This window comes from Spea bombifrons, chromosome 9 (assembly GCF_027358695.1).
Source record: "Spea bombifrons isolate aSpeBom1 chromosome 9, aSpeBom1.2.pri, whole genome shotgun sequence".
NCBI lineage: Eukaryota > Metazoa > Chordata > Amphibia > Anura > Pelobatidae > Spea > Spea bombifrons.
In genome coordinates this window covers 18,200,071-18,223,874 of record NC_071095.1, presented here as the reverse complement: position 1 = coordinate 18,223,874, position 23,804 = coordinate 18,200,071, and the positions used below count along the sequence as shown (strand labels likewise).

Below are 23,804 nucleotides of genomic sequence, written 5' to 3'. Positions count from 1 at the left end.
CTAAGACTTTTTGGGTCTTTAAACGTTGCTGTACCAAGAAGACTTCATTTTATAGTTGGCAGTGCTGGGATTCCAAGAACAAATGTAACTCATGTAATTGTTGTAAATGAAGACAATATAGCTCTAGACTGTATGGTCCTGGGGTTTTTAAGTAGCTTTTATAAATGGTATATAGTGTATGTACATATATGTATTTATATAGTTCACTGTATATTTTTGAAAGCCTTCATGACTTGTTCATGACTTTTTTTTCCCTATGTGTTGCCTGTAACATGACATATGGAAAACATTTTTTTTTCTCAATTCCATAAATTTGCCATGCAGGAAAGATTTTCATAAAGTATAACAATTTAATGTGATGATCAAGATGTGTACATAAAGTAAAATCAGGGATCAAACAAGTCTGAAGTTGCATAGCATATTGGATTAGGCAAGTGGTTCATATCTTCCCTGACACATTGTATGTTTCCTATTATATAATGTACAGAGGCTGATAAACTTCATGTGATCATTGTGTTCATGCTTAGGAATTCTTCAATTGAGCTAACCTTAGATCTGAAAATATGTGCCGATGTTGTGTGCCAGCGTGCACCATCTATTTTAAGAGTATCTATTGCATTTAAAGGGACATCAACTAAAAAGAATGTTACACGTAGAGGGCATGATCTACTGAATGGGGAGTTAAGTCCTTTCCCAAATTAGTTGACTCTGAGATCATTCCCGTATCGCTCCCCTGCCTTACACATTTCCTTCTGTTTCTACACGTGTTAGTGTTACTTTATGGCCGGTAGAACCCTCTTGATACCCTTATACCCAGCGAACATTTTGTGTGCTTAGAAAAGACGGAGATCAGGGGAGGAGACAGATACTGTCCCTCCTAAAGCGGGAACATCTGACATCCGTTATGTTTTTTACCTTCCAAAGTTTTAGGAGAAAACGGTGGTTCAAGCAGGAATATTTGAGGCCCCTCTTGATGGAGCTTGGCTATAGTTTCTTGGCTTGTCATAAGAGTAGCGGACATATGCCTAAATATTTCAGCAGAGTTTACTATGGTTGAATGCATCTTAAGCATCCAATGTACGCAAAGCTATGAAAATTGTACGTGGATGTTTACAGACCCAGTGCTGCGTTACGTTTTTATTAACGGCATATGATTCTGTTTTAGTTATTACTAATGGTGTCACACGGGTTATTCTGTTAATCACAGCAATAATCATAAGTAAGATGGATATAGATGTACCAGCCTGTGAAAAAAGTCATTGGTAAAATGAATAACTTTTTTTTTTATTGGGCCAACATTGAAAAAAATGCAAAGTTACATAAGCTTTTGGGGCTGCGGTGGTCTCCCCTTTAGATGAAATCGTGTAACGCAATGTATTGTGAACTAATTAAAATAAAAATGATAACAAAATATATTTGATCGTAGCTGTGTTACTCTTTATCCACCTGTATTTATCAAGCAATAAATACATGGATTTGATAAGTAAGGTGGATGCTCTTGAAGTTCAAAGCAATGACATGTTAAGAATCCTTCATCAATGCCACTTCCATGCAGAGGGAATGATATTGAGTTTGTGCCAGGAGACTGTTCGCTCCTCGTGGGTGGGACCGCCACTCACTGTTGAATGATAAACTTTTCACACTTATAGTCACCCTACGCATTTGAAAGTCTTCAGTACTTGTATGAGGACACCATAGCCGGGGCACTTTGACTCAAGAGGAGCATAAATGTAGACATTAAAGGCAAGCCTCTGTTGTATAGCTTAGTGGCATTCGTAGCAGAGATCTCAGACCTCACCTGTATTGCGTACAGTTCTGGATACTCCATCTCCAGAAGGATCTCTAGACGTTCTGAGAGAGAGGGTCTCTACATGTATAACTTGGTGAGAAGAGTTAGAGGGGATGTGATAGAAATATTTAAATACGCTTAACAAAGTACAGGACTAAAGATTATTTCAAAGGAGGAGAGAGGTTACAGCAAAAGGCCATAGTCTAAAACTAAAAGGTCAGAGGCTTAGATTTATGGAAGGTTTACGTCACTGAGAATGGTAGAAGTTAATGTGTGACAAACTATGAATGTACTAGGCAGATGGAAAAAATAGGCAGAAAGGATGGCTTGCTATTAAATGATTTTACTATATCAGGTCTTCAGGCATTCTTGCCACCTGATGGTCGTATTATTTATTGTAAGCCAATGAAACTGGACTAAAAATGTTTTGCCAGAAATAGCATGGGTTCTATAATAGAATAATAATTGTTCTGAAGAACATGAACTGTTATACAAATCATATATCACACTAAAATGTATTGGGAACCCAAATATATCGACTTTGGTGTGATGGACAAGGAGCAAACATGTGAAAAATGCTGTTAGTCTTGGACACACCTCATATGATTTTGGCATTCACGAGAAATGATTGCCTTGCAAGTGAGCCAGACCCAAGACAAACACTTACTGCTGTGATTGTAATTACACGAAGATCACATCTTATGTAAAATATTCAGACCCTATGAAAGGCAACATAAAGTGTCTGGAAATTCTTTGCCACCTTAGGGAGATCGTGGGGCCAGCTGTCAAACCAATGGAATTCAGGCTGCAGATTGAAGGAAGCTTCATAAATAGAGACCCGAGATGCCTTGGGATGTCTTTGTTTCTCTGAAATTTTATAACATGTTATTTTCAAGTAATTTTTTTTTTAATGATAAAGCAGAAACCTTTGGTGGTTTGTGTGTTGGGTTGCAGAAGCCTGTCACACAATAAGGATAGTAGATCCACATGCATGTCTGGGGCACTAAGTGATTTAGCTCAATTTGGGATACTTTACATCTTATATTTTTATCTTTTTTTCAACAGTGTGAAAAGTGACAGTTACTTGTGTTTTTATAATGCCAAATACCATTACTACTTTGGTTTATACATTTTCTTTGGAGCCTTAGGTTACGCCATTGGTTACACAGATAATTTTCGTTGAAGTGCCCATATGCAGTTGGTAGCATTATTATTGAGGAAGCAGGGTCCTACCTCGCTATATGAGTGACAAGCTCGGGCTTCCCAATGGTAAGTGAGTTGTGTGTGTGTGTGTGTGACTGTGTCTCTGGGTATGTTAGTGTAGTGACTGTGTGTGTCTCTGGGTATGTTGGTGTAGGGACTGTGTGTCTGGGTATGTTGGTGTAGGGACTGTGTGTGTGTGTCTGGGTATGTTGGTTTAGTGACTGTGTGTGTCTGGGTATGTTAGTGTAGTGACTGGGTTGGTAACTGGGCATGTTGGTGTAGTGACTGGGTTGGTGACTGGGCATGTTGGTGTAGTGACTGGGTTGGTGACTGGGCATGTTGGTGTAGTGACTGTGTGTGTATGTGTCTGGGTATGTTGGTTTAGTGACTGTGTGTGTCTGGGCATGTTGGTGTAGTGACTGGGTTGGTAACTGGGCATGTTGGTGTAGTGACTGGGTTGGTGACTGGGCATGTTGGTGTAGTGACTGGGTTGGTGACTGGGCATGTTGGTGTAGTGACTGTGTGTGTCTGGACATGTTGGTGTAGTGACTGGGCATGTTGGTGTAGTGACTGTGTGGGTGTGCCGGGGTGGTATGCGAGGGGCTGTGTAGGTATGGTGGGGGGGGTGTAGGTATTTTGGGATGTGTTACAGGGTCACCATACCCAAGGCTGGGTACCCCTGTTTGAGGGCTGAGGAATCACCAGTCAGTACCCTCATACGAATAGCTCCTGCTATCCACGGATCAGTCAGACCACCATTCGTGCAGTAAAACAAGAACAACTGTTATTAAAAACACATAGAACTTATATAGATCCTTAATTCTATTAACATTCCTTTAACAGACATTCTCAGTGTACACAGAACCCAACCCCAAATCCCATCAGCTCGGGGGTACACAGGCAATAGATCAGGTGAGGGGATTAAGGGATACAATGGGTTATCCCCCCTGTCATCTGGACAGGGCTGTGCTGGCCCTCAGACAACCTGACTTTGAGTTCTACGAAAATGTCTGCATCTGCAGTTTGTTTTGCAATTTAATTGTTCAGGTTGTAGGCATACCTGGGAACTCTCCAGGAGGTATGGTTATCGGTCACATTAAAGGTGGAAAAAGTTCTGACATGATTTATCTTTGTCTCATTCTTGAACATCACGAGAACCTGGCATTTTAACACGGGGTGTGAAGACTTTTTATAATCACTGTATGACTATTTCTTTAACTTTGGACCTGCGAACTATGTTTCCAACAGTGTCCCTAAGAACATTCTGTGCCTTCACTATCTTTTTTGTATCCTGTTCCTTGTATAGGCTGCATTTTCGGTTGGATTTGGGGAAACCACTTGAAGCATTTGTTGTGTTGAGCTATTTCCATTGCTTTTGTTTGATTTGTTCATTGCAAACAGCTGAAAGTCTGCCTATTTTGACAATAAACCTGATTTGGTGTGGGGGTGAATAATTTCTACCGTTCGAAGGTTTGGGGGGGGGTCACTTGGGAAAACAGAACATGAAATGGATCAAATACACTGCAGATGGTCTTAATGTTGAATTGACTATTCATCCAGAGTTCTACCGTAGGGAGTCCATGTGTGAATCTGTAACCTCATCGATATCATGAGACGCTTGGTCCTGGGAGTGTAGATATTGGCACGTTTTTATAAAAAGAAGATTTCTATTTTCTTCTGGAACAGGTGCAGTGCCACACGTATACTGGATACTGCTGGTGCGTTACCCCTGATGGCAAACCTGTCAGTGGATCTTCAGTTCAAAACAAGACTCCTGTATGTTCAGGTACAAGAGCGACGTCATATAATAGAAGAGTGGGGAGTTTGTATTGGTTTTGCTTTATCATGTTTCCCACACACCACTTGTCCCTGTTAGGGACCACATTAGTTTCACTCCCCCCAGTGTCCCAACATTTCCCAATATCACAATAAATGGACACGTAGTAAGAAGAGATGAGGTAAGCGCATGTTTGAGTGAATTGTACTTTTTATTTGGAGATGTCTTGATGCATGAGCGACAACATAGCGTGCTGCAGCCCATGGGAAATATTTGTTTGAACATATTTGATGCAATGGAGGCTCCTGTCACCTTATTTTAATTCATGCCGATGAAAACTCCCATCTTGGGTGGGCGAAACAGATCCCATGGATGGGAAGGAGCCTCAGGTTTCTGAGCATTGCAGTGTGCACCAAGGTAAGTGCTTGGTTTTGCTCACAGCAATAATCAGCCTCAGATAAATTCTAAAGAATGAACATCCAAAAGATGCTCGGTGTCCACAGATGTCTTGAATGTGTATAAAACCAGTGCTCCCCTCAGCTCCTTACCCATGGAAACATTGTGTTTTGTCAAATTAAGATGTTCATGAAGCTTGGTCAAGCGCTTGAGGCAAACAACAAAAGTGAGAGTGACATGAGACATTTTTTTATTATTATTATTTATATTTCTGATGTTTTCCACTTTTCTTTGTTTTTCCATTAAAGGTTCAGTAACTGATAAGCCCTCAAGCCAAGGTAACTCAGGCAGGAGAGGTGAGTGAAGTTCTGTGACATGGTGTGGAACGCGCCATGATTTTACATGTGTATTTCAGAGTATTTTGGGGATTTTTATTGTTATTTCATTTTTGAAACATTTTGTTTTTTGAAGGCTACAAGAAAGTTCTATTAATAATCCTAGATCTCATGTAGTTTGTAGAGGAAAAGGAAAATAGACTGAAAGCATGTGAGTGTCAGCTTATCCTGTCAGGGGTGAGCCTGAGGGAGACCGAGTATGCGTATGTATGTGTAAGTGTATGGTGTTGTGTTAGGGTGTGTTTGTGTGTTGTCACCATTGCCAATGCTGCAGTTACCAAGGGATGATTGGGTGGAAAGTTTGCATGAAATATCCTAGAAATACCTGGAGGCAAAGGTAACTCAGTATATCTTTCAAACCAACCTTTCTCCATAACTGGTAGCATTTAAATGGTACACTGGAATTATACCTCTTTCTTTATGATGTGCCTAATCCACAAGCGACTATTTTTAGCCTACCTCCTTAGCTTGTATACTTTGAGAGCTTTTGCCAGATGTCTGTGCCAAATCTAAGACCTCATCATTTTACTTCATAGCTGAAATAGTGTGAAAACACTGGAGGTGTTCCTGTTATGGGGAAAAAATGACAGGCCATGATTAATCACACCAATATCTGTGCAATGGACAGACTTAATAACAGCAACGTCATACAAGGACTTTAACTTGCTGGTGTTTTGCAGAAAATTAGGTTATTTATTACTAAACCCGTCTTGAGACATAATGTGGATTCTGGTAAATTAAATGTCATCATATGATTGCAGGATTTATGAGAGGCATAGTTGGGAATTTTCTTAACATGCAGCAGACCTTGATTATAGGCATAAATGTGAATACACAAAGAGAACTTGGGTTTAGTAGTTTGATACAGAGCTCCTTCATTTTTCTCGCTTTTTAATCTGGAGGGAGGCGAATGCTATTAATATTCCTGGGAGCCAGGGCCACCCCTGCCATATAGTCACCTGCCTTGTAGTGGAGCCACTATGAGGTCCGTAGTATCCCTTTAATAGCCCATCACAATGATTCTATGTAGTGTTTTTTTTAATGGTTATTTGTCGGCATACCCCGATTTAACGTCAGGGAGATTGTAGTATTTCTTGCAAACCAAGTTTGGACCTCACAACCAGAGGCAGAGCTTTAGCGACTCGGGCTTCCGTTTTCACGCAGTGAGCTTGAGAGCTTATTATCCTTCTATCAGCTGTTACACTGTATCAACCAAGCCACGCTGACTTATCAAAAGGGCTGCTCAGAACCAGGAAACAAACACAAAGGCGAGTTAAAAGCGAGACGATTCTCTATGGTTTTCTGAAGAAAGCCCCTTTTCATTTAAAGAAAGTGAAACCGTAGATGAGTATTGTGTGTAGAAGAATGAGTAGTCCCGTTATATTGTTACACTCTGTTGTAGTACCGCTATTGTTTAATGTATATTATAATGATGACTTCCAAAGGGTCCACTCTAGGACAGAGCGATGCCATTAATACTCTGCGCTCAAGGACTTTGACACGATGCTATTGAAGAACCTGGGGGAGAAAGTTCTTTGTGTCCTGTGAGAATAAACGTATTGTACGCTCCAAACAATTAACTGCTCTGTAGTTGACTCGCCAAAGTCCCGTCTTTCTGTCACTGTGCTTTGACTTGCATTCAGAAACCATGCGCGCTTGTGTTTCTCTCTCTCCCCTGAAAAGTCCCATGCAAGAATAGGCAGAGCCAACGGACATTGTCCTCGTGGAGGCATTCCTCTGAGCCGTGCAGTGAATTTGTCAAGCAAGAATCAAAAAGCCAAACATAAGAGGCTTTCAGTCGGGCCATTGGGGGTCGAAAAGACTTCCTGCTGTCGTCTTAGGCCAGCTTTTTAATCAGAAGAGGAGAAGAGAAGAATTGCTGTCACAGTTGGCACATTCAGAGGATTGTGCTCCATGTCCTAAGAATTGGACTCCTTTCTCTGATAGGTGCACCTGCGCAGGGTGTTAAAAAAAGGAACGATCTGTTATGTTCTATAAAGCCGGCAGTATTGTCCTTTTATTCCTTATCGCATGGCGGTTTCACATCTATAAGCTTTAAAGTCCCTGAAAGCAATACGGTATATGCTCCTTAAGGTGTATGGATCATACCATTATATCTTTCGTTAAGGGGGAAATATTTGGGTAGGTCTTGTAGTGTCTCCGTATTGATAGATGATAAAAAGAAGTATTGATAAAATATTAGGAATCCTTTAATGTCAGAATTAGGATCCGCTCTAGTGTTTCAAAGAAAAAAAAATATGATTTTGCTTTTCTCTCCCAAATAATCAACATTTGCAGCGCTGCGTTTATTTAAAAAAGGCATTCTTGATCAAAATCCCAGTAATCAACCCCACCACGAACCAGTAACGTAATTCCAAACAGAGTCTTAAACACAGAAATCAGAAAACGTTTACCAGGAAAGAACGTTTTGCATTTACGCAGACTACAGCTCGGGATGCGTGAGTGATCGGCTCATAATAACCTGGCCGTTTTCTTTCTGATAAAGTTTATTTTAAAGTGAAAACAAATGGCGTAGGTAACATTATATATATAAACGGGAAGAATGTGTAATCACAGACCTTTGCTTACTAAAAACAATGCTGCCCGTGTAACACTGCAGCAAAGATTGTTATTGGTGGTGTTGGGATTAAGACCGACAATGGGAATTGTGTTTTCCTAATGCATGTCGCTGTTGAAAATTCATAGTGCTAGGTAAGCGCATATGACTAGTGGCTCCATATCTACACCCTACTTGGAGTTCTAGGACACGTATTAGCACCCCTAGGGTAAGCTACCCCTAAGAAGTGGTAGATGGTAATGCATACATGGGATAGACATATGGCTCCTGGATCTAAGACAAGACCAAAGACTGATTGAGGTTTGAGTTTCTACATCAGGGAAAATGGGTGGAATGGGTCTGATCTAATGTACATGAAGCATATCTTGTCTCTAGGTGAAAGATACAACCTGAGACCTTCCAGCCATTATAACCCCGGACATCATATTGAGGTCTACTTGTTACCCAACACTGCCCTGTCTCTTTCCAAGTTCCGAAGGGACGAGGAGCTCCTTGTAACGCCATCATAATCCATATCAGGATGATTTGTCCATTAATAAGCACCTTTTATGACTTTTTTTAATCACATTTGAACAGGTTTGTGCGTCTGTTTCGATCGCTCTCTGCAGCTGTTAGTTGCCAGATGTCAACCTTACTCTGATTAGACCCAGTAAATTCTAAACATCTGTATGTGCACAGCCCTTTCTAACCCAACTCCTGCCTCTGCCTGCTCTCTAATGTATCACTTGTTCCCATATTGACATACACGTGGATTTAATAAAGGGCAAATTTAGAAAGGTCTGTGTTAAGCAGGGAAGCATCCCATTCAGTCAGCTCTTTGCTATAAGGAGATATAAATACCATGCACACTCAAAGATTAAATTAGAGCATTAAATATTTAGCTTGCCAACAAACTTGGTCCCACCAACTTCTTCCCCTGCCCCTCATTTGTTTTTCAGTGAAGTAATCTTATTTAGAAACATTATGTATAAATAAAAGGCATGAAATATTCAACAGACCAAAATTATTTTTGCAACATTTTGCGAGTTAAGTTTATTGATTTTATTCTTTTAGAAATGAAAAAAAAAAGTTTAGTAGATTGCCAAAAAATCTTGAATATAGGAATGTCTGCGCCAGATTCTTGCCTTTTTAAGTGTTCTTGGCATTGACGTATAACATGATCATTCTCAGGGTATATACTGGTCAAATATCTATAGAAAGTAGTAGTCATGCCTATTTTATTCACTATTTTTTGTGTGTCATTAAAATATTGAAGCCCCGCATTCTTTTCTGTATCTAAGTTTGGGCCTCAGCACTTCCTATTTCCATGTATCAGTGGCTATGATGTCATAACCCACCACCCGTGAGTGGATTGCACAGGAAGACCGTGTGCAGGAGAAGAGAGATGGTCCAGTGGAAGTCCAGATCTCCCTGCCGAGTCTCCAGTCGTATATCTCAACTGCCTACGCTGTTGTAGAATTACAAACGCTGTGTTTTGTGCTACTCAACATCTATTATCCTGATGGACTTAAAGCAAAACCAAATGCTATATATTGGGAACAACCTAATCGAGCATGTGTACAGCAGGTATCTTAAATATTTTACCCCTTTTTTTACAATATGGATGTAATTTCTCATGTAAGGACATAATTTAAATCAAAAGCGTTGTTACATCACAAGGAAAAGATCTGTTCTTCAGTCGTGACATTCTTTAATCATAAAATAGAAAAGCAGATGGTAACCAGCGGCATCCATTTTTGTTCACCTACTTCCTCTTACTCTGAGTCTCAGAAAGTAAAAAAAAAATAAAAAAAAAAAAATAACAAAAACAAACCAAAAAAATTAATAAAATAAAAAGTGTAAGTGCCCAGGCCAGTACAAAACTATAGTAAGGTCTGTAATATATTTAAACTATTTAATTACTATTTCGTTAATGTTGTACCTATACAAATAGATCAGATTATTTCCTAACTGATTTTGATTATATGTATTTTTTCCGTGGTACTCCAAGTCATGGAACAACCCTCGAGACAAAAAGTTTTTTTTTTTCTATTTTAATTCTATTATCCACAATATTTGTAATGAGGTTCTATGTTCGTTATTAATACTATGTATTTTTTTTTTTTTGCACTTAATCTACTCCTTGTATGGACAGTGAGTACCTTAGATTTTAGATTTCAAGTGCTGAAGGTTCCAGTACTTACTTGACTGTACTACTCAAGGTTAGTCATGTCTGCTCAGTAAAATACCATTTCATTTTGTTGTAAGGCGCTGGCAAGTACATATTGCGTTACATTGTAAGTATTGCGGCCAGTTCATAGGGATTATTTCATTATTAAATGGTTTTTGTCGTTACCTGTCCTTACTTGTTGTTCTCGTCTGTCCGTCTGTGTGTTATTGTGGCTGAGCCACATGCAAACCTCAAACTTTCAACAGTTCTGTAGAGTAGATAGCATTTACCTCAATAATGGTAGTTTCTTTTCGATTCTTTCTCACCCTCAATTCAGATGACGGATCTAAGCCGACCCCCACCATGGAAACCAGGCCTGTTTTTGAAGGAGATGGTAAGGAATTTGTGGATACATTTTCTGTTCTTTGCTTGCGTGATTTCTATATACATCGTATTTCTGTGAGTGTCATGGTTGCCATCTTAGTCATTGGTTTCTAGTGTGTGTGTGTGTGTGTGTGTGTGTGTGTGTGTGTACACAGTGCCTTTCAAAAGTGTGGGAGTCACAAATTTCCCCATTTCCCATTTAAATAACACAAAATCGAGTGCAGGCGGTGTTATAAATGATAATTGTAGCTGGAAACGGCTGATTTTGACTGGAATATCTTCATAGGCGCGCAGAAGCCCCTAATCTCTCCTGTGTACCAATGGCACGTTGTGTTCACTGATCCAAGTTTAAGTTTAAAAGGCTAATTGATCGTTAGAAAACTCTTTTGTTACAGCTAGAAATGTCCTTGTTTTCCATGAAGACAGCTAAGTGACCCCAAACGTTCCAACGGCAGTTTGTGTGTATTGTATGTAGGAAAGAAATGCATTACTTTTTCAGAGAAAAACAAATGATTTGCTGATTTATGGAAAGTGAAGCAGACGCGCTTCTGAATATGACTTCAAATAAAGAAGCTGCTTTGTAATAAATCCCTACCAGCTAAGATGACTTGCGCCGATGCAACTATTTCTCGAAGTGTAGACTTAGGCATTCACCGGCTTATACGTGAGATTTTTTTCCCCCTTAAGTGTCAGATTCAGGAAGGCAATTGAGTCCGATCAGCAACAAAATGTGGGGCAGATGGCACGATGTTGGGATGAAGGCATTGTTCTTGCGACTGGAGCCGCGATCAACACCTGTTTCTAGTTTAATGCCTTTTAAACACTTGATGGTTTCCAAAAGTGACAATGACCTAGAGGTCAGCAATTTCCTGCTTGAAGCACATGGGCAGGTTAAATCCTTGACTCAGGAAGTCACCTTCCTTGGGAGAAGGTCACGTGCTTACAAGCCTAATGCCGAAACAGGTGGGAGCATTCATTCCCGAATATTCAGAAAGGAACCAGCTTAGGTTTCTTTAAATCCCTTTAATAACACTAATTTGTTTGAATAAAAGAGAAAAAACATAAATTATACTTGAAAAAAATTGGTCACATACGATGCTGTAAGGAGGAATAGATTGAGATCTAGTATAACCAACCAGCCTAGTAGCTTTTTTTTAAACAGATCAATAGTTTTTGGGTTTTTTTTATTTCTTGGCCACGGCTACTATAGTTTCTTTGATGCTATGTTTTACTATGTTTTAATCTACTTTTTATACAACTACGATAGCCAGGGAGCCTTCAAAAGTTCATCAAACACCAGTTAACAGATGTGGAACAAGATCGGGAAGTTGGACTTCTGTTGTCCATTGAGGGGTATAGACCAAAGTACATGAGATCGTACATATCACTCATTCTGAAGTATAAGTGATACATGTTTTGGAGAACTGCCCCAAGCATAAGACCCCCAAACATGAAATGTTTTAAAGAACTGGCTCGGAAAAGTAGTAGCATTTGACTTATCCAAAACATGTTGTATATTGTATCCTTTTTCCATTTCAGATATCACTGCTCCTACCCTCTGGATCAAGCACCTAGTTATAAAAGACGCCAAATTAAATGGATCTAACGCGAGACAATCGGGTGAGTCCGTTTAATTCGTAAAAATCTATATATTTTATAAATATATATGCAGGAAAAAGAGGGGTCAGTCTTTGTAATTTGTAAGTCTAATAAAATAACCATAACGTTAGAAATCCTAGACTAGAGGTCTGCTTTAGTGTTGTTAATCTCTGGTGCTCGATAAATAACATAAGATCATAAATAATAATAAATATAGTGACTTGGCTGATTAACTTGTGTTGAAGCATGGAATTTATGGCCGCTGGGTGACCCATATCAGCACAACTATTCTTACAGGGCTCTATAAATTAATAGTGCTCATAGGATCAGATTGCATGCATTTAAGAAATTTGGCATTTGGCACTCAAACTTTCAACAATTTGGCAAGAGGTATTGCCATTATTGGGAGCCTACCAAAGGGCTTCTAGGTTTGGGACAAAGCATAAGGAGACAAGAGATTTCCCTTGATTGTCCCATTCCGACAGCAAAGAACACCATGATGTTGGACCACACAAGAGGTGAGTACTGGCCGAGACTCACTCACCATCCCCTCCTTTGCAAAGACAGGAAAATAAAATGTAAGGATTTTAGAATGCAGGATTTTTTTTTAGGAAGGGATATGGTGAAAAACGATGTGTTCAATGCAGTGGACGAGAGAACACAAAATGTTAAGACTTAGAGCAGGAGATATAAGAGTGAAGACAGGGCGAAGTGTGATGAGACCAAGAATAGGTGGATTAAAAAGACTTCATGAAAGCTGGTGGTGATTAAAATCCGGGGCTGCAAGACAGATCTGGAGACTTGGGGGGAAAAAAGGCTGGGGTAAGGAGACTAACAGAAGGGGGGACTGAGAAGAGAGCAATAATGAAGCAGGTAGACCAACAAGGAGACAGTGGTACATTAAATGGAGGTAAGGAAGTGGTGCAGGAGGCTAGAGCGGGTGGCTTGTGGGCTTTATCAATATATTGAAGGAGGTTCTCGTTTGTGGTTTGTATGCCAGTGAGATGACCTTCAAGATTCTCTCCGTAATAACTGTGCATTATGCAGGGCCTACTCCTTAATTGGTGGTAATTATACACAGGTAATCCATTTTATGAAAAAAAATGCGAAATATATAAGATTTTTGCGAGGGGGGTAGTCTTTGCAAGCCAATATTCTGCATTTATCCACCGGTGCTAAAACTGTATGTGGCTGTATAAATAAATGACTCTCTTGGCAGCGCTTGATAAATGAGTTTTAGAGAATCCTGTTCCCTTCTACCCGAGCGAGAGAAAATAAATGACTTAACTTTGGCGCTCTGAGACTACAGTTCCCATAATGCTTAGTCCTAAAAGCGGCTGCCTGAGAATCATGGGAAGGATTGTTTTATGTACTACCCTTGAATTCAAGATAAGAAGGAAACCTACATAATATATAAACCTCTTCATAATCTACAAACGCACTCCTTTTGAATATAAACATATGTATGAATTTACAAGAAGTATGACATGACCAGGAGGAACCAAGGTGTCCTTGATTGTCCACATCATAGAGACCACACTTGTGGCCCATGTCAAGTGCCCAAAACTGTGACTCCCATTAGCCTCAGTAGAGATAGTTGCGATCAAAATTATTCAACTCCCATTGCAAATCAGTTTTTTTTTGTCAATTTACAGACTTTCATCTGTTTGCAATGAACTAATCGAAGCAATTGAAGATGCTCAACACAACAAATGCATCAAGTGTTTTCCCCAAATTCAACTGACAACTCAATCTATAATGACTTCTCCAGTGTCAAAATTATTCAACCCCTTCATGGCAAGCATCTTTAGTACTTACTAGAGCACCCTTTTGCTTTTATGACCTGCTGCAAACAAGATGCTTCTGGCAGCGTTCCTGAGGAATCCTAGCCCAATGGCCTGCAGTTCAGTAATATTCTTGGGTTTGCGTGCTCTCGCCACCTTCTTCAAATTTCACCAGAGATTTTCTATGGGGTTCAAGTCACGTTCCTGTGATGGCCACTATAGAATCTTCCAGGACTTCTTTTGCAACCAAGCCTTGGTGCAATTTGTGGTATGCTTGGGGTCATTGTCCTGTTGGAAGGTAAAATGACGCCCCAAGTTCAGCTTCTTCACGGATGGCATGACGTTCCTGATGCTTCAAGGAATCCATCTTGACTTCCACACTCTGCAGGTTTCCAGCATCAGACGATGCAAAGCGGCCTCAGAGCATCACTGAGCCACCGCCATGCTTAACTTATGCAGAGTGTTCTTTTCTGTGGCTTATGTATGATTTTTGAGCATATTGCAGCCAACTTTTCTTTTGCTTTAGGGTCAGTAGTGGTGTACGTCTTGGAGTTCTTGCGTCGGAACCTTCCGCGTTTAGTATGCGCTTACTCTGCTTGCTGAAACCTTAGGGCTTGTTGCCACCAAGTCGTGCCGCAGATCTTTTGGAGCCAGTCGAGGGTTTTCCCTCAACCTGCCTTCTCAGAAATCTGGTTGCAGCCAATGTTCATTTAACTTTGAACCTGTGAACTACGCGTCCAACTGTATTTTTAGGAACATTCTGTGCCTTCGCTATCTTTTTGTATCCTGTTCCTTGTTTGTGGAAGGCAATGATATCTTAGCTTCTTGGACCATTCTTTTAAATTATGGAGAAGTCATTTTGAGTTGTATTTTTGGTTGAATTTGGGGAAACCACTTGAAGCATTCGTTGTGTTGAGCGATTTCCATTGCTTTTTTGATTTGTTCATTGCAAACAGCTGAAAGTCTGTAAATTTTGACAACAAACCTGATTTGTAGTGTAGGTTCAAATAATAATAATTTTGATTGCAACTGTAAATGAATCTGGAAGTGAACATACTAACAGCTTTCTGTTTATACTGCATTGATTGGACATTAGTTGATACCACTATGAAATAGATACGTCGTCCTATTATGTGAGCCAGCGTGTCCTTGGTTTGAGCCAAGGGGCGAGCCGTCTGTGGCCATAAGATTCTCAGACTGGCTTTTAAGAACTTATCCTGTACATCTTAAACTCCGTTATTTCAATGATTTGACGCATCTGCTTCTCAAGAGCTTCTACGCCAGTTGTCTGCATGATCGCGTCCAACACTTGTATTTTCTTCTAGTTGATATATGCATATGTACACGAGTGTGTGTATATATATTTATATATATTCCTCTCTATGAATGCGTATAAACCTGTATATAACATCATACGTCTGAAATACATCAGGAAAAAGGAATGTTACTTTTTTATTCCTCTGAAGCTTGAACTGTAAACTTTCTGTTTAAATACCATTTCATCTTTTGAAGCCATAACTCATACGTTTCTACTTATAGGTTTACACATGAAGCTTTTTAAAGATGGAGTTTGAAAAGGTTCCATCCAGTGTAACACGGTTATGCCCTCCTGCTTCCAAACACGGGGCTGTTCTCAATATGCCATTTTATATATCGTTTGTGGAAAGTTTGTCTAATGCGGCGATAGATTGCCATGTGCAGCGGTGCCTACAGCATGCCCCATCTGCGAGGGTCACGGGGAAATAGATTATTTATTTACGGTATTCAATCTGTCAGTCTGCCTTTTGACCGACGTGCAGGTTAAGGAATGAGCTTTAGTATAAACTCGTCAAGCAGCAATGACCTAATGTATTGCACGTGTTTGCTTAGAAAGAAGACTTTCTTTTAATAAACAGAGTATGCCGTAATGTTAACACTCCTAGTCTCTTTTTGTTAACCATTTCTGCTGTGAAAGAAGTAATGGTATACATTGTTTTGCGGAGAAGTTGTAGCGACGTATACCCCTATAGATGTTTTAACAGGAATGTTGCTTAAAATCAAGGTTAATGGGCAGCGGAAATTGGAAATAAAGGGAGCAGCCATGCTGCATGCACAGAAGACCTCGGATGAGGTCTGTGGTCATATGACCATAGCAACCAATGAAGTTGTCCAATTCGTAGGAACATTACATTGGCTGCTGTGATGACGTAACCCTTTTCATATTTTGGATCAGAATCTTTCTATGCATACCTATGCCAATAAATGCTTATATTGGTGTTCCCTAAGTCATATTCTGTATTAAAAGTAATCGGTTGAATACGTTTTGTTCGAATATGTTTTGTTATCCTCATTTAAATGTAAACCTAGTCTCTCGTAGCTCCGTGTTACAAGAGGTAGCAAGCAATTGTCTAGGACCAGCGGCGGTCCCTGGTGCTTCTTATCTTTTGATGCTCCAAGCACCACTAAGGTCTCAATGTGCAAACCATAGGTATGGGGATAGGATGATCTTTACTGGAGAACCCAACCATCAACACATAGTATTAAGCCTGCTCTAGTAACTCTATCAAGCTCTTTGGTCACTGCTTTATCATGTTGCTCAGAAGTCCTCAGAAACCCTTGGACAACACACAAGTATGACATTCGCCAAACATGACATTGTAACCAGACCATTTGTGTTGTTGTGTGAAACACCAGTCCCATGTGATATGTTCTTCTGCAAATATTGATTCCAATTTGCATGCTGATGTCGTCATTTTAACATACATGATCTTCTATTAGAATTCCCTGTTTGAATTTGTCTATGTAGACAATCTTTGTGCAAAATAAGTAGCTCAGGCTTCTGTGGACCTTTGAAAAACAAATGTAAAACTAGACCCATGTATTTCTTGTTTTTGTTTGTTGAGAAGATGGCAGAAACTTTGATCACGGTGCTTATTACATTACATGCACTCACTTCAATATTTAGTGTTAATTTGTTTTTAATATACATCTATATCTAAGATAAGTACACCAGTGTTAATACCGACATGATCATGTATTTGAAATGAATAGAACTTTGTTAACGGAATTCTATCCAAACATGCAGAACGTACGCGGGTATAGAATAGAGGTATGCCATACCGTTTGAGTAATGTGTATATGTTGGCTTACGATGCACATGGACGGAATCCAAACAACCTTTCATTTACAACTTTCATAACTCACCTGCCTTCTCCTTTTATGGACCGAAAGGGACATGTCGCTCTTAATATGCTCCCCCGGTTTTTATAACTAATTAATTCTGTCTGAGCAGTAGAAATTTTCTTCAGTTACAATAATGATGCCAAGATGAGTTTTGGCAGAGATTTTACTGGATAGGGCCAAGATAGGCTTTCGGGGCTATGGATCTGTCACGCAGCCAAATTGTAGGTAGGAGAACTGTACGGGCTGTGTATATTTTAGTACCAGAGCACTAGTGGTGATAGGTTTTCTCTGTGGATTACCTGCTAGTTTTTAGATGATATTAATCTTACAGGGATCCAGAGCCAGACTAGCAGAGTATTATATTGTCGACCCTTGAGGTATGTTGAGAGTTATGGACTCCTCAGCCGCGCAAGAAATTAATTTTCATTTTTTACTTGTAAGCTGAAACTTAAGTAGAAATCTGATAACGCCTATTGAGGTGTAGCTGTTACAAATTCTGACGCGTATTAGGGATGTGGAGCCCTGCACTAGGCTTTTAGTTCTACTTTGTTAGTCTATAGCCTCCTGAACCCCACTTTTAGTGAGGGTAATTTATGGTGTACTTTTATTGGGGTTTAGCATTTTGGGTGCAGCTGTAACAAGAACTAGGAGGTCATTCGGCCATATTTTTGGCAGAGTTTTTCATTTCAAGAGGAAGTAGATGCCATCATCGTAGTGGTTTAGCAGATAGGGAGTTGTCATAGATGACACTGCTCAATATCTTGGTAAGAATGCTGTGATATTCAATGGAGAGACAGAACAATTAGACAACCAGTAATAGGAACGTGGAATGTTTTGGATTTAAGACCTAAGATTGGCTCTGCCTCATGCCACGTTATGTTATGCCATGTCACAGGCTGAAGCAATTTTCATGTACTACCCCACGTAAAATGGCAAGGCGCTTCTACTAGAGCACAAGAGTTATAATGGTGGATTCACAAAACCAATGGATTCCATAAGGTTAAAGGAAAGTCCCATTTCAACCACCTGTCTTAATGTATTATGAGGAGCTAACCTCAGCGAGCGTCTCCAGCTAAGAGGGATATGCTAATCCTCTATTAGCCATACAAAACGGATCCATTCGCAATACGATGTCGTAAAACGTGTCTCACTGGTGTAACTATACATTATACAGGGCCAGCATTCTAAAGCCAGAAGGTCGCTGGGGTTGGCCCCATTGTCCATATTTATATCAGTTGGCATATGGAAATAGCCAAACGATCAAGCCTTCCTTTTCACGTAATGAAGCAAACTGAGGTGTAGTTAGTTTCTCCATGAAACTCTACTGTATATCATTCATTTTACTTGGTAGTTATAGTGCCGTGCATTACCACGTTTTTTTATTAATTCAAGAATGCCTGGCTGTATCTTATAGATTTCTGCTGTTCCACCTTATCGTGTCTTGAATTTCTGTGAACCTTTGTACCTTGGGAAAAGTATATGTCTAAATTTTACACTACCTATGCTTGCCCATGGCATATGATTGTGTTATTTTGTGGAACAATCACCACAATATAACATGGAATATAATATAAATTGTGGAACAATCGCGAATAAGTCTTAAGTTTGACACTTTGAGCCACAATTGATCAACAAAAAAAGTATCACTGTAGACAGTCTATATTCTTGTAAACCAAGAGTCCAATTGACGGAACTTTCCTAATTGGGTTAGTAAATATGTATTCTGACTCTGTATATTGACTTGTATCTCAGAGAAAGTGAACTCCTGCGACCAAGAAAGGCAGACTGCCCTGGAGGAGGCAAAACAGAATCCCCGTGAGGGAATTGTGATACCGGAATGCGCCCCTGGAGGTCTTTACAAACCTGTCCAGTGTCACCAATCCACAGGTTACTGTTGGTGTGTCTTAGTGGACACTGGTCGTCCTTTGCCTGGAACATCTACACGGTAAGGCATGCTTTACAAGGAATAGATAATCATCTGTGATGGGAAAACAGGATCCAAAGAGGGATGGGATTCCTTTTAGCCACCTGTGTTTTATCAGGGCACTTTTTTTTAGGATTCCAGAAGAGGCAAGTAGGCTAATATTGATTTTATTCCACCTGCCATCCTTGCTCTATTTTTGTTATCCATCCAACAACCTCTGAGACACGGAACCAGAGATTTATTTCCAGGGCTGCAACCACCGGCTGACTTCAAAAGTGCTCCCCCATATCACTATTAAGCCCTCCTCCTGTACCTTGAGGAGGGCATCTCCTGGGTGGTAGTCTCACTGTCCCAATCTCTGCTACCTAGTGGGTGGTGGGTGCTGGCCAGTAATTACATGGTATCAGCATCTAATATGTGTTTTGGGTGCCCAGAACAGGTGCATAATCTCACAATGACCAACTCAACCTGCAAACATCCCTCATCATATATCAATAAACAATTTTACACATTTTACGCTTTGAACGAGTCCTTTATGCAAATATACAATTTAGTAAACTATATCTGCTATTGTTTCCTTTATAATTTCAGTAAAATAAATCTGCAGACTTCAGGTTGCGACTGATATTTTTGTTTCTAATCCCTCGCAGTTACGAAACCCCAGTGTGTGAAAGTGACGCCAGGTGGAAAAGTACAGATGCTGAAGATCCATTTAAGGACAGAGAACTGGCAGGTGAGAAACATTATACGTGGACACGCACGCTGTTTAAAGTAATTACTGGCGTTGAGTGCACAACGATGGGGCCATGAGTTCAAAAGGCCTGATGCCTCCGTGCAGGATGGTCTTGAGGGGCAAGGTTGTCTCCTTGGCCGGAACACGCAGAGTCTTGCGTCGTTTCTCTCCGGTGGTACTGATGGTGTTGATGAAGTTGGACTTTGGTGTGTTGCTGGAGGAATCAGTGGGTACTTTGGTTACTAGGGCAGCTGCGGGTGGACTTTATACCCAAGGAGTGGGCAGCTGGCCACCCTCCGCGTAAAATTAATCATGTAGAAAATATAAAACAGGCAGTCAAATTAGAACATGTCCATCTTCACGTTGGCATAGTTATACTTTAGGCGTTATGTCAACAGCACAACCTTTGCCTGACCATGTACCGTTAATTGTTTTTCTGCACGGTTCTGTATTTTCATTTTTTCCAATGGAAAGTTTGTTTTTGCCCTATAACGCCTGACATATTTTTTTTTGTGCGAGATCCATTATCATAGGCCTTTTGGGCTTATTTAATTGAATAATGAAGTCATCATTTGCAGGAATGTGTTTTTATATTATGATTTCATTTTGGAATAACAAATCGCTTGGAGGAACGGCCCGAGAAAATGGCAGATGTGATCACATTAATGGTAAATAGTTTCTATCACCATAAATATATCTCAAGGATTAATAAGTAGGAGCCTGGCAGGGAGGTGTCTGTGCATAATTAAATATGCCCCATAGCAAACGATACCGTATGATGTCATATCATGGGGCCTTCAGGACCAATGGTTGTCTGTACAAGGAAGGCTCACAGAAGGCATTGGTGCCACAGGGACATATGCAAAAATATTGTTTCTTACCCCAGCAATGTAGCCAAAACGTGGGGGGTAAATTGTCCACTGAAAATGGTAAATCGGCAAATAAAGCAACAGGTGCCATATTCCTTTCACAGAATATTAAACTTTACATCTGGATAACCATCTGAAATATTTTCTTATCTCGTTGGTGGTCACTTTTTTTCTTATTCCAACATAAAAAGCAAAGGTTAGTTTTACTGCATTTTTTTTTTTTTTTGGAGCCGCAAAGTTTTTAACAAAGAAATTGCAGGTATAAATCAGACTCTTTAAGCCTTTGCAAGAACAAAAAGAAGTAAAGATACAGCTGAAGTGTATATCTCATATTATTTTGCTTTGCATGCTGGCAAAAGACTTGGCTTTTCTCCAGCTTGGTAGTAAGACTAAAATAAATTCAGCTAGTAACATTTATATCAATAGGATAAATTGAGCTGTTACATAAACTCCATAGTTCCTGGCAGCAGTAAATATAATTGATTTCACAGCCTTTATATATCTTAGATTTATTTTTTTTTTCAGTTTTTCTTGGCAAGTTTTGTATCTTTAACCTCAAACACCTGGAGTCCACAAGTCATTGTGTAAACTATACTAAATTGAAATGTTTCTTAAAGCAGGAGCGTTCCTCTACTCCAGTCTACTTTCTAAGGATCTGCTCCTGGGTAATCCAGCAGGCGAGGAGGTGGATAACTCATATAGCTTAAAAGGGATTTCAGGTTAGGCTAGGAACAGTTATGTGGGGCAAATCATGGTAAATGTTCAGCTCTCCCCGCATAATAGCGTTCTCCGATATTTAAATACCATCAGAGACCTGGGCACTATATGGGCTGCAATTGACTGATACGAAATGCAATGGCTATGCAGGGAGGAAGATGAGGATGTACCTTTGAACTTTAGTGAATCATGTCCCGAGTTACTTCTTTTTCCTCTTTGGCAATAATGTTCAGGTTCTTGGGTGCCCTTTTCCCCCCCTAAGGTCACGAGGATTTGGGAACTGATTTAGGGTTATTTCTTCTTCTTCTTGACTGATGCTTGACAAAAGCTGTTTAAAGAGCACATTGGGGCAGTAGCACGGTCACCAACCCTGGTTACTGCAGGGCTTGTGGTGACCCACGATATTTGAGTGGCGGTGTGACCTCTGGGCAGAAATCAGGATGTCCTTAGGCATTCCGAATCTGACTCGAAACCCAGTAAGTGGGACATTGACTGTCTCTCGTATATGTCTTCTTTTCCGCTGCACTCTGGGGTATACAGCCTCTGTAAGAAGGAGCACAGCTTTTATCCCAAACCTCAAATATTTTTCCTATGCGATAGGTACGTGAAAATGTTAGGGCACAACAAATGTATCATTTGCGTGGTCATTCAAAACGCCAAATGTGGATTCTCTGTAGTACCCCAAGAGGTTCATTGTAACCAGGGACCTGATGTAAAGTTGTACAATTTAGGACATTTTAAAAAAAAACAGTTTTTGGCCCGCACGTTACACAGCCAGATAAAATCAAAAGCATGTGTTTTTCCTCTTTGTTCTGTTCTAGATCTTTGCTCATTGTTAGAGAATCTGACCTCTGCCTATGGATTAAGATTAAAAAAGGCTAAAGCTAAAATGTAGAATTACCTCGGCCATTCAATCATATTACGGAACGGTAATAAAAACCAAATGATTGCTTTAAATGATTTAATATCACATAGAATAAATCGTAACAGTATTCACAATAGTTTTATCATATAAAGAATGTGTCCTGTTCTGCTTATCTATGCAAAATATCTGTGAATACCCCCGTTGATGACATAATAGTACCCCGTAGGGCACAACTTTGTACTTAAAAGGATAGAAGCCATGTGCATTCTTGGTAATGTTTCATTGGTAAGTCTGAGTTTTAAAAGCCCTTTAACATTCAAGAGCGAGTGGCTTTGACTCTCTTGTTGGTAATTAATATGGTAACCTGGAGTGCCAGAGGTACATGTTTAGATCGCTACCTGTTAAAAGCCCCTGATGTTTAAATAGTTGTTGGCATGTAGACCTAATCCATAAATCTGTTTACTAAGAAGGGTTTTGGGGTACGGCTCTCCTGTGATTTCCATGTGACCATTCAGTAAATGATTAAGAATGCCAATATGTGTCTTTCTGTCTCAGGGTGCCCGGAAGGGAAGAAGCTGGAGTTTGTTACTAGTTTGCTGGATGCCCTCACCACAGACATGGTCCAGGCCATCAACTCTGCGGCACCAGCGACAGATGGAAGGTCAGTTGTTTAAGTGGGGGGCATCTGTCTTGCGAAGCCCTACGCGCGACATGTTTAAGTCACTACACATACCTAGTTTACGTCTAGCTTATGGGACTTGGCGGTGCATCGATGAAGCACATCCCCACGTTGCACAAAAGGTGCAAAGGTCCAATCATTAACCAAATTAAGTAAAGTCTTCTTTTGGTTCACTGTTGGATATTATTTTTCAGGGTGTATTAGGGCCAGGAGCATCAGTATATGCTTTCACCGTAAATATGCAGCATTAGACAAACTATGATATGACTATACCAAATAGAAGTAGGCAATCAACGTAAAATGTGTGACTGTTTGATCTGTTTTATAGATTCTCTGAACCTGATCCCAATCATACGCTGGAGGAACGCGTAGTCCTTTGGTACTTTAGCCAACTAGATAGCAACGGCAGCGAGGACATAAACAAAAAAGAGATGAAGCCTTTCAAGAGATACGTGAAGAAAAAAGCAAAGCCCAAGAAATGTGCCCGACGTTTCACAGACTACTGTGACCTAAACAAGGATAAATCCATCTCACTTCCAGAACTGAAAGGGTGCTTAGGAGTTCGCAAAGAGCCTGGTATGTGCATGTATGATCAGTCCTTGATGGGGGTACATACCTATCTCAGCATTCAAGGGTTAATGTGATATAGAATTCTTCTTGTTAAGGTGACATTCGGTCTACGACCGGGCTATGATCTATAGTTTCATACCTTGAATGTCTCGACAATATCCCTAATGCTTGGTTTTAATCCCTATACAGCCATAGTCTGTGGACATTCGTGATGACCTAGATAATAAATCT

The 23,804-nt window shown here is 40.1% G+C and overlaps 1 protein-coding gene across 3 annotated transcripts in view; it reads left to right on the top strand.

The window, feature by feature from the left end:
- Positions 1 to 23,804, top strand: part of SMOC1 (SPARC related modular calcium binding 1) — a 53,088-nt gene that overhangs the window by 24,250 nt on the left and 5,034 nt on the right. For 2 of the 3 annotated variants that reach the window (XM_053475047.1, XM_053475046.1), the window contains exons 4-11: positions 4,679 to 4,778; positions 5,474 to 5,521; positions 10,592 to 10,681; positions 12,211 to 12,291; positions 18,969 to 19,161; positions 19,791 to 19,873; positions 22,880 to 22,985; positions 23,332 to 23,579. In XM_053475047.1, the coding sequence (XP_053331022.1) occupies positions 4,679 to 4,778; positions 5,474 to 5,521; positions 10,592 to 10,681; positions 12,211 to 12,291; positions 18,969 to 19,161; positions 19,791 to 19,873; positions 22,880 to 22,985; positions 23,332 to 23,579 (949 nt within the window). The remainder of the gene's footprint in view (positions 1 to 4,678; positions 4,779 to 5,473; positions 5,522 to 10,591; positions 10,682 to 12,210; positions 12,292 to 18,968; positions 19,162 to 19,790; positions 19,874 to 22,879; positions 22,986 to 23,331; positions 23,580 to 23,804) is intronic. The other variant, XM_053475048.1, reaches the window with a different exon arrangement.